The 12,107-nt window shown below is 36.7% G+C and overlaps 1 protein-coding gene across 5 annotated transcripts in view; it reads right to left on the bottom strand.

Annotated features, from left to right (window-relative positions):
• UTRN (utrophin) overlaps positions 1-12,107 on the bottom strand; it is a 411,474-nt gene that overhangs the window by 90,495 nt on the left and 308,872 nt on the right. For all 5 annotated transcript variants that reach the window (XM_075748479.1, XM_075748477.1, XM_075748480.1 and 2 more), the window contains one exon: positions 9,185-9,314. In XM_075748479.1, the coding sequence (XP_075604594.1) occupies positions 9,185-9,314 (130 nt within the window). The remainder of the gene's footprint in view (positions 1-9,184; positions 9,315-12,107) is intronic.

A 12,107-nucleotide genomic window follows, 5' to 3' on the forward strand; every position in this document is an offset into this window, starting at 1 on the left:
ACAATTTGCAATACTGACAGACCAGAATAAAGATGAAGACCAAAGATAGGCTGTGATAAGTTGTACCTTGTCTCTGGAATTCCAGCAATGCACAGTAGAATAAACTGCATCATAGGACAACACAGTTCTGGGATGATCTTTACCCCAAGCTTTGCAACAGATTTTCAAAAAAGGAAAAGAAATAAAGCGTAAGTTCTAAGCAAAAAACCCTTTCAGATAAAACCTGTTGTTTTAAATGAAAAACAACAGCTACAAATTGCGTACATAAAGATATCAAAATTGTTACTGGAAGTCATTTTGGAATTACTTGCTATTAACAATAATAATAATAATAATAATATACCATTGATGAATGAATGAGAATCCAGTACAGTCCGGTGACAATCTAGAAGCCAAGCTAAATTGCAGCATGCAGGAAAGTTGCAGCTAGTGGCAGACTTCAGTCTCTTAGGGTACCTCATATCTTGAGGTATCCTATGTTATAACTATAGGTTGAGGATAACCAGGCCTCAGGATTAAAAGCTGCAGAACTTTAAATAAGGATTAAGGAAGCACCTAGAGTTGGAACACTTTGCACAAGGAAAGGGAATACTGAGCTTCATTGAAAGGGAACAGAAAATTGCAGACTCAGTGGAGGAAGCCTCCTCTGTTGACACCTTGAACACATGAATATAGGGGACATTACACCCAGAAACTGGACTTAGTTACATATATGCAAAGCTGCAATCTGCCATTTTTATCCAACATCACGTGCTTGCATCATCCTTGACCTGTTATCAGAGACAAAACCTACCAATTCTGTGTAAAAGAGTAGAAAGTTGGAAAGGCTTAACAGTTCTAAAGTAGATTATTAGTCATTTAAAATGATCAGTCACTTGACAAGGAACATGCTGAAAGCTTTAGTAAGAGCTGAAAATCTAGCAAAACTTTGTGATTGTCCATAAATGTACTGACAAAGCAGATTCAATGAGTGCTTCTCATTCCAGTAGAATCAATAAGGAAAAAAGCGGCTGTAGCAATATATGGGAATAGAAGAGGGGAACAACAGCCTGACTTTAGTTGTCTGACTAGCTGAAACAAGGCAGCTTTACTCACGACAGACTAGTCACATATTTTGGGAGGGGAAAAAAATTCCAGATTGACTGGGGTGATGCAGAATTGAAAACTGAAACATCTTTTAAGACCATTTGTCAAACCAGTGTCATTGTGCAAGGGTGTCTGCCGCATATTTTATTTGAAAAATATTAATTCATTGCAAGACTGCTTTATTCTGCAAGAGCCTTGGAAGTGCTTGTAAACTTGCCCTAAAAAGACATTTACTAGGGAAATAAATAAAGCAAGACATACGTTTTTATGAGCTATAAAACCATTCAGCATCTATTCATTTAAGAGAGAAATACATCTTGTATAACTTCATGTTTTCCATCATGAACCTCCAATTTGTTAATTACTGTTTTTCAAGCAGATAACACATCCTCCAAGACACTGGTTGCATAGCATAGAATTGTAATCCTCAAAAAAATGTCTTAACAGTGACAACTTTCTTCTATGAGTTTGGAATTCCTTTCACTAGTCTGTCCTTATACGCGCTGGCAGACAGAGTTCCTTTTCGCTGTGAAAAAAACACTACAAAGTGGTTGTTGCTTTTTTGTGCCTGCTTAATATAAAGTCTTCTCGATGGCCAGCTTCCCCCCCACACTTTTTTTTTTTTTTAAATTGAACTTATTACATTATCTCCACTTCAGCAGCTGCTCAGAAAGTAAGAAAAGCATATATTCACTGGACCATCTGTTTACCAGAGAGGAAAGATATGAACTGACCTTGCAGTCAGGGAGAAAGAGCAGCAAAAAAAAAGCCTGCTTCTGTAGTGGAAAAAAACTTGATTTTAATAATCATTTTTGTCACAAACAAAGCAATGAAAGCACCAACACCTTTTCTGTGTCTCCAGCAGAGACAGAGTGCCATGGAAGGAAAACTTTCAAGCCTGAACTTTATAGCACCTTACGTGCTAGTATATGTGGTGAATACTTACTCAGGAAAGTTATCAATGAAGAAAATTCTTCTTGCTTAAGAATTTTAGATCGCAAACTATTCCTGGCTCTAGCAGTTTTGACTCTAAGCAACTTTGCTTGATCTTCATTATGTCGACTTGAACTAGTTATGTCTTTCCATCTTGCCACAATTACATTAATTTCCTTTCACTTTTGCTATATTCTTAATAAAATATACTAGAACGGGAGCTGACTTCATACCCCTCCCTCTTCCATTATGTCAAACATTGTCTCTTCCTTGGTTCAATCAATCTTTGCAGCAAAAACCAATGGGTGACACAGCACTATAATCATTATGAACACTTTCAGAGCTTTTGAACAGAAACAATCGTACATTGTCAAACTCCTAAGCAGGAGAACCAAATGCAGTGCTACGTTGCATGATGAAGTCTTTAGCATCGCTCCAGTGAAAGCATTCTCTGGGTTTCTGACAATCTGGACAGAAAACTTTGTTCTGATGGGATGGGAATAGGAAGTTTAAAGAATAAACAACTGGTTAATGTGGAAACATAGCAATTAGTCAGACTCCAACCACTCAACCAGCAAGCATAACCCAATATGCCACCTTCTTCTCCTATTCAAATATCTATTGCATGTGCCGTTAAAACAAAGAAAAAACACAATCATTTTCATCTTAGCCCATTTAGGTTTTCTTCTATCACAACTGAAAGCTCTTCAAACCAAAGAAATATAATTAAATAAAGAGTGAATGAAGAAAGTCTCTGCAGGATAAAAGACAAATAACCTTTGGTCTGCAGAAGACAGAAATGCAAAAGAAGAGAAAATTAAAGCTGTTAACCTCATGTATGATGAATACTTCTGGAAAGGGCCTAGAGTATGGGCTCCGAATAAAGACAAATGAGAACAATGCTGGCAAATATACATATCCTTTAATAATGGTTGTTGGTATTTTCCAGTGGGTGCTGGTGAGAAAGACACAGAAGGATGAAACTAAGAGAAAATAGCTTCTAGTTAAAAGACATAATTAAGCCACCCCATAGCATCTATCTCCAGAAAACTAGAGTACAGCAATTCTGAGAACTATGCATTTATCCAGCATAACCAGCATAATTTATCAATATAATCCAAACACATATAATATTTTTCAGTAAAACCAAGCCACCATTTTGTAATAAATGGTGTGATCCAAAGCAAGTTCACAATACTTTTGCACAGTGGAAGCCCAAAGTTTGTGTTGCTCCAGGAACACAAATGAGGTATGAATTCTGTTTATTTTGTGGCAGTCTGCTCCTGCCACAAAACCAGAAAAATCCAGTATAACAGTACTGCTATAGCATCACCAAGCTACTATATCTTCTTCCAATTCTTGTTGAAGGGAGAGTACTAATGGAGAGAAGACTATTCACCGCTGTATCCCAATTACTCTAGGTAAGCAAGGAATTAATCCTATGTTTCTTTCCAAAGCACTGCGACTGCAAATTGCAACAGGCCTTGTATTTCTTCCAAAGATCAATAAAGATCTTTTTCTGGCACAGCACATATGACAGGTAGCTCCTCAGCAAGGCTGCAGGAGACAGATATACATCCCCTAACAGCATTTCAAAACAAAACAAAGGCATCTATTTTATTCTAAAACAATACAAAACCAGAAAATAAAGACAAGTGAGGCAGCACAAAAATAAGGCTCCCTGACTTGATGGTGTACTACAACAACAACACAGGACTTTAAAACATCCATGTTCTGAACCTTTTAGGCAAGTTTCCTCAGTCTGTTTTCTCCTCTAAACACTTTTTGTTTAATATTCTACAATTTCCAATTTGCTTTTTTGAGGCTCATTCACAATGTTTTTGAGCTATGTCTGCTCCAGAGTGTAAGAAAGGAGCAAGGTCCTAATCTTTGACATCTATCAGTCATCCGCATTGCTAGTAACGTAACTGAGAATTCTCTTGCAGACAAAGCTTTGCTGGTTTCTGGAGTCTTTAAAACAAGGCAAACAATTAAACTTTAAGACCATGGCTTCCACCTGGGAAGCACCCTGTGTTTCAGCTAAAACTGGGCCATAACATAGCATACAGGTCAAGAACAAATATAACTCCGCTTATATCCTGAGGTCCTCATGATTAAAAAAAACCAATAATAAAATGAGCCACTATAGCCTCAGGCTAGCCTGTTTCCAATACTCAGCTGTTAAAAATTCAGGCATAACACTCCCCTAAGTTTGCACAGCACACCACTCAGCAAACAGAAACAACTTCCTTGAACTTTACTAATATGACTCCAAGCAGGCAACCACGTAGACTCTACAGGAATAAATTCAAGGCTCTGCCCAGGTGTATGAAACTTGTAGGATGGCTAAGAGATCTGTTTGAAAAGGAGAGAGATACCTAGTTTGAGATTCTTTCATGGGTAACCACACATTTCTCTAATCTTATGAAGAAACTCTCAAAAGTCACAAGTGAATGAGCTCCAACTAAAACAGAGGCAGCGATGTTCAAAATAGTGTAAGGAGTTTCTGGGCATGATTCTATGGAACTCCAGTGAGCCATACCCTCTTCATTCTCCTAAGCGCTTCTAATTTTCACACTCAAGACTTCATATTCAGCCCAGCTGCAGAGCAGAGAACAAAAACTATTCCAGTGGTGTGTGATAGCTAGTGGACAGGCGCAAACGGTTGGGAATAGAAATGCTGCCTGCTATATACATTAGAAATCAGTAAATTGCCTACTTCCAGTAAGATCTTCCTTGCTAAGAGGAAAAATTATAGCAGATAATTTATCTGCTAAAATTTTATCAGTAGCAGGAAGCAAAGAAGTTCAACTTTCATTTATGTCTGAAACAGGTGAATATGTTGTGGGTCTACAAGTTTAAATAAAGTATATGCATATAATTCACTAATACCTATTAATATATTTCTCTTATAACACAGTTGTGATTTATGGGGGTTTCTACACTTTCAATTAAGAGGAGATAACAGATGGTAAATACTTAATTTAAAATGATGTGTTTATCACAACAACCTTTGCTACCAAATAACAGCATCCAAAGCTAGGAATTTGGTTGCTGTAAGAAAACTAGAAGCTACTGAAATACTTCGACAATACCGCAGGCTCCTGGAAACATTCACTACTGCAGTGAGAATCAGCGTAGTGGCCTGCGGTGATTTGTGAGGATGTTAGTTTATGTTATCTTCTAAGAAAATTATCTCCACTCCTTCACGGCATCAGTGGAATTTTAAGGACAGAATTTCAGCAAAGCTGTATCATTGGTTCATAGAACCCTGAGGACAGAAAATATTATTTCTGCTTTCCTTTGTGTTTCCCATGGCCTGTAACACTACTAACAGTACAGGAATCTAAGTAGTCAACTGTAACTTTGCCATAGAGAAATATAATTAATATTTTTATATCTAAGTTTTCTCCTGTACCATAGACAAGTGACAACAAAGCTAAAAATGTAAGCATTTCCACTTTCCTTATCCTGTCCATTGATAAAATTCAGCAGCTGGCCTGCTGGTTTATCAATCAGCTCCACTCAGATGCTGAAGCGTTCAAAGGCAAGAAGAATGTGAAGCTTGCTTTTTTTGTGATGGGGCCTCCCTACAGAAACATGGCAAAACAAAATCAGAAGAAAAGACAGATAGGAGATAAAATTAACTCAGAATGACGTTTCAGTGAAGCTGACACATTGTGTTTGAATGTGCCATGTCACTATGTGGTACAGTAGAAGACCAACACAGGAAGCATAAGGCAAACATGGGGAAGAAGAAACCAAGGCTTGCTCATAACCTGATTTTACATTCTTGAAATTAACAAGAACATTACAGACAATAACAGGTTATCACGAGGCATCCTGTAACAATATTCTCTTTGGAAGGAGCAATGAATGTATGTATGTACAGGTCCTTAACATAGGTCTCAGTCAGTCAAGTTCAAAACTGATTGTTATCAGTTTTCTCCTAAATCTCTCTCATTCCTCATCCTTGCAACAATGCCCTCCCTGGCATGAAAAGATTTAGGGTAAATTAAAAAAAAAAAAAAAAAAAGTAAAAAAAGAAGTGGATGGAAAGGGGGAGGTTGAAGAAAATAGAAAGTGATATTACAACCTTTATCCTCTTTGGGGTAGCTAACACACACACGCCCCCCCCTCCCCCCCAACACCCCTGATGTTACACAAGGTAAAAACTAACCTCAAGAAATAGTCATTTTTCAATTAATGCTATTATGATTTTAAAAAAAAGGGGGGGGGGTTGCTATTTGTATTATAGAAACAGTCAAAACCATGTTCAAATCGTCACGGTACAGTGCTGTGTACTGCTCATCAATATTTTCTTTAGACAGTCAGCTTACAATCCAAACACCCACTCCTTCTCCTTTAGCAACATGAAGTTTACTTCACTGAAGTTAAGGAGTTAACTTTCATCTACTGCAGAGAATACCAGTCATCAAGAAGCTGACAGAAAATAAAAAACCCCAAACATTTTAAAAGCAAACATAAGCCTGCATCCACAGCCTTCACTGAAAATAGTTAATCAGAAGAAAAATTCTGTGTGTCTGGATGTCTTCAAAACCAGAGATGCAGCTTTCTGGAGATCGATGGCATTACTTGTCAGGAAAAATTTACTACACTCAGTCCTGGGTGAAATTTAACAGCTTATGATATATAAGAGATCAGAGCAGATGATTCAAAGATGCCTTTTCACCTGAAAGTCTATTAATCTAGAGGAAGCACAGCACCGCTCTGTGTGGGGTGCAGGTGCCCAGGTGTTGGCAGCAGGGGCTGCATGGGGGCCTCTGTGAGGAGGAACCAGGGCTGCCCCATGCCAAAGACAGTCGGCTCAAGACAACCCACCATAGGGCACAGGTGAGGCCCTCAGCCATGCTGGTTGCATCTCAGGAACAGTATATTTAAGAAACAGCAGAAAAAAACAGAGAAGGAGGAGGAGGAAGAGGGAGCAAAAAGGAGAAACAGCAGAGGGAACACCAAGGTCAAAGGAGGAGGAGCAGCTTCGTAGTGGGGCAGATATTACCCATGGAGAGCCCACGCTGAGGCAGAGGAAAGATGTGAGAAGAAAGGAGCAGCAGAGAGAAACTGCTAGGCTGGCCATGGACCCACCACCTTCCCACCCTCTCACACCAGTCGTTGCCCTGTTGAAGAGCCTGAGCGTGACCTGCAGTCAGAACATGGCGGGAAGAAGACAGGAATGAAGGAGTCGAGTTGAACCTGAGAAAGCCGGGAGGAAAACTGCGGTTTTAATGTTTGTCTTTTTGTTTCTCAATACCAAACCAGTATTAAATATTTATTTCAAATGACAATAAATAGTCTATTTTTCCCAAGCTAAATCTGTTTGGCCCATAACAGTAGTTTCTAAGGGATCTGCACCTGTCCCCATCTTGACCCATGAGCTTTCTTGCTCCTGTCCTTCCTATCTTCTGCCTCCATCCCACTGAGGCAGAAGTGAGTGAGCAGACAGGTAGGAGTTTGGCGCATAGCCAATACTAACCCACCACATGCTCAAAAAAAAGAAAGTCTACGGAACTACTGAGTGTGAAGAAGGAAAATAAGTTCAATGCACATCTATGAAGTCTCCCAACCTGAGCATACTTGATCAGTTTTCAAATATGATGATTAGTCAAGAGACACTCATACATCACTTGCAGACCATCTGCCTGGCCATTGTTGTTATACGGTTTACCATGGTCATCAAATTCCCTGCTATGCTGTTATCACTGCCATCTGTATAGCATAACAACAACAATAATAACAGATTGTATAAAAAGAATTTATGATGCAGCTCATCATCTGAAGTTTGCTCTTGCACTTTCAGTCAACACTGGATCATCGATATCAACCTCTGCTAGAAAATTAACATTTTACACTGGTAACATTTTATGCATTGGTATCATTTGTGCTGGGTGGTTCCATGGTTTTTGAGAGGAGAGTCTGTGACTTCAAACTTTTGTGTAAAAGAATGAGCAAATATAAAGCAAGCTTTCCTTCTTTTTCAACGGCAAGCTTGCTTGTGATTTAGACTGACTATAACATTAGAGATGCAATATATCAAAAAAGTTTGAGAGTAGAGACAAACAGAATGTTTTCAGGAGTCAAGAGTCCAAAAAGGAAGTAGTAAGATACATTACAGCAGCTAACGTACCCAGAAGTAATCACAGGGAAAAATGGTTCATTGGCTTTAATCATCAGTTATTCAAACTTTATCACAAAGTTAAATTAGGGAATAGGAAACTGCATAAAAATTTGCATGGAAATAACACAAAGTACGGATGCAGGAAAGATTGGTTGCTTCCATTGAGCAAACTTAAAAAGTTTACTATGGAGATGTATAGGAAGATGTATGGGAAGAAAAAACTAACTCCCAATACAAGCAGCTATAGTGTAACTTTGTAAATTAGAACAGTAAATGATTCACATCTTACAGCAACTCATATTTCTGTAAAAGCAAATTACTACCTTTTCAAGAACAATACTTAAATAATTAAAAATAAAATTTATAGTGTTGTAGCTTATATCAGAAACATAATTCTAAGACCTAATTACACAGATAATTGATATATTTTTTCTATTTTGTGGTTATGGGGGTGAAGGAAAATTATTACCTCCTTGTTGGTCTCTGATATAGACAAATATCTCAACAAATACTATGCAAATATTGTTTTTAGGATACCTGTGCTTTATTTCTTAGTAATAATTCATCTAATGTTCAAATCTTTAAGGTTCTGTAATGACGGCCTTCCTAAAGCTGATTCCTTTTACTTCTAATGAGATACACAACTGAATACATTTATTTCTATTAGTTGAGTAAAACTTTGCAATAACGACAACATACATTGGAATGTGTATCCTTGAACTACTATTCTGACTACATTTAAGGTGCATATGTTATGGTGTTAAGAAAAAAGAACTGATGACCTAAGTGTTTTAAATAAAAAATTAGGTAAGGAAATAGAGATTTTTCTACTTCTTCCATTAAAACGTGAGTACTTACAAAGCAGAGTTGTAATAATTTGAGGTTAAATCATTGTAATAAAAGTAATCAGGATATGGCTTGGAAAATTCTGAAGTCTAACCAAGTAATTGGGATATAAAATATGTACTAGAGACATGCAAGTCTTTTTTCTTTCCTTTTAACCATTCCTGGAAGAAAGTATTTTCTGACCTGTTTTCGAATGCAAGCTCCTTCTTGGTTCCTCAGGCCCCTCAATTGGTTGATCAGCGAGGAAAACTCGTGCCTGGTCCACAGCGTTGAGAATGGTTTGCTCTTTATCTTTCAGTTCACGCCTCAGTGCCTTGTGGGAAGGGAAAGAAGAATGCCATTTGTAACTTGATCGTGTGAAAAACAGATACTATACCATTTTCTCTGTTTTCACCTCTCTAACCAGACCTGTCTAGTGAATGAGTAATAGCCAACATGTCATTCAGATTACAAGATAAAATGTAAAGTACATGAAACAAATGGCAAGAAATGAATTAAGGCTAAAAGGGTAATTTTTATAGAACTGACTTGAAGAATTGAACACAAGAGAGATGATGATGATAGGTTTTAAAAACACATAATAGAAACTGAAACTACTACATTCAAATTATAAAAAAAAGCAAAAGTAAAGGGTTTATTCTCTTAACAGGATTACTAATATAGAGTAGATTATTACAACGGACTTTTTTCTTTTTTGGTAAGCTGGAATAACAGAAAAATGCATCAACTGAAACTTCAGAAGATAATTTCACAACTACTAAAAAGAACTGCAAAAGTACTTTACATTCCTTAGAAAATGCTGCATCTTATCTATGTCTCCTACTTACTAATATTTTTAAAACTTAGAAGACATGAAACGAGAACTTTTATGATGAGAATACATTCTGAAAAAACATCCTTTAAATTAGCCAAAAATATTTTGAGCCTTATGATGCAGAAACAATTGAGCCTTATATACAGAAAAAAGACCAAACCCAGTTTTTCTTTAAGATATTTTCATGCTAATGGAAATTAATTTCAAGATATTGTGTTCTCCAGCAATTATGATTTTTAAAGGGTTAAGTGTAACCACTCTCTTTTTTAAAAAAACATTCATAAGTATTCAGCTGTAATGTTTCTTATAAGCATTGTCTTTCATTCATTTTTTAATTATAAAGCTGTCCCACCTAGAAGGAAACTGCTTTGCATGGTTTTTTGTACTACTTTCTACCAATAGAAACAGAACAGAAGATAATTTAAACATTAGTAAAATGCTATGCTTAAATTTTCCAATATATTTTTTAGCTCTAATTACAAAATCAAGGCTTATTTTGCTGACACAATCTGCTCAGGCCCCATTCCAGGTCAAGAAGAGCAGTTAGTCAGTGTTCACAAGATTACATAACAAAACAAATGCTACCAAAAATTGTGGAAGTCTCACAAACGCTACCTTCTCCTTCTCATCAGTAAGTCTCTTGATGCCACAAACACAAAAACCACCTACCTCTTGACTTTAGCTTAGCAGGAAGCAAGATGTTATTTCCTCCCCCCTCCCTTCTCCCCCACTTTATTCCTTTATCCTCTTCATCATCCCAAAACTTTCCATTCCTTCTCGTGCTACTTCTGCTCCAAATTAAATAAAAAACCAAAACCCAACAAAAACTAATCACTGAAAATATGCTAACCTCTATTTCATTTAGGAACTTGCATTATAGACTATCTTCAGTAACCATTAACTACTGCCTTTGTACAAAAACCTCTTCAGAACAGTGTTATCTCTACATGGTTTTGTATAGCAATAATAACAAGAAGAATAAGCACTATTCTTTGTAGGATTCAGTATCTACTATGTTTAAAAAGAAACACAAATTGTAATTTAAAAACCAAGCCCTAATTTGTAAAAAAACAAAAAAAATTATATTTTTTTTTACACAAACTGAGGTATTGTTTCTGAAGAACCCCTTCAAATCTTGCATCAATGTTTTACTTTCACATAACAGACACATTAGAATAAGACTCTTCAAAATCATCCATATTTTACAAATCATGAAAACATTCTCTATGCAGGAATTTGTTTCAGGAAAGGAGGAAGACGGGAAGCCATTATCACTACTGTGCAATTAAGACTCAAAAATTACCCATTTAAAAAGCTTTTAGTTAGTAGAGCCTGTGTGAATGCACCATTAAAATACAATCTTAACTTTTAATTTCAAAGATTTTGCCAGAAACCAAAGGATGATTACTTTACTTCAGTGTGAAGTAGGAAATCTTTCTAGAATTAATTTTCGTCCATGCAATTTCCCAAATATTTCTAAGAAAAATGAGGCTATGACAGATTTTGAGTCTACTACAGAATTTCAGCAGTTAGAAATAATCTAAAGATTGATTTCTCCTGCTGTGTCTCCTGTTTACCTTCACATATTGTGTTCATCAATTTTTCCTGATCACTCTCAATAAAATTTCAATCAAGTTTGACCTAAGAGACCTTGGAGTTAATTCTCTGTCCCCCTCCACCTTCCCTGCCACTGAAGCTGTTCAAATTGAGGTTGACAACACAAAGATTTTAAGACTTTGGCCCATCAACTCTAAGTCATCCATGGCATTCCTTATTAATATATCTTGATAAAGAAATATTTTAGCACGAAAGAAACCTTGCATATCAAATATTGAAATAATTCAGTAGTGAAGAAGAGTATATGGAGCACACCACAGACTTCTTACATTATGGTTTATACATTTTGTTCTTATGCCACAGATGCAAAAATGATTTTTGGAACAGCCACTCAGTCTTGCATAACTTTATTCCTTGTTTCTTACAAATACTTGATATATCTCCCTGTCTCTCTCTGCCAGTAAACAAGAACAGCAATGAGAGTACCTGATGCAAGAATAACCAAATATATCAATAATACCCTCCTGTTCTTCCAGGGAAACCTCTCTGCAACAGAACAAAAAAGAAACTCACTTAGAAATCTGATCTTGAGCTCAAATATCATCTGTCTCAAGTGGATGGAGGAAAAATTTCATTGGAAAAATCACATCTACAAGAACACTACAGAGAAAAATAAGTCATAAAAAGCCCTGCAAGGAGTATAAAAGCTGCAATACTGAATTTTATCATTGTATT

The sequence above is a fragment of the Balearica regulorum genome, chromosome 3 (assembly GCF_011004875.1).
Source record: "Balearica regulorum gibbericeps isolate bBalReg1 chromosome 3, bBalReg1.pri, whole genome shotgun sequence".
Taxonomy (NCBI): Eukaryota; Metazoa; Chordata; class Aves; order Gruiformes; family Gruidae; genus Balearica; species Balearica regulorum.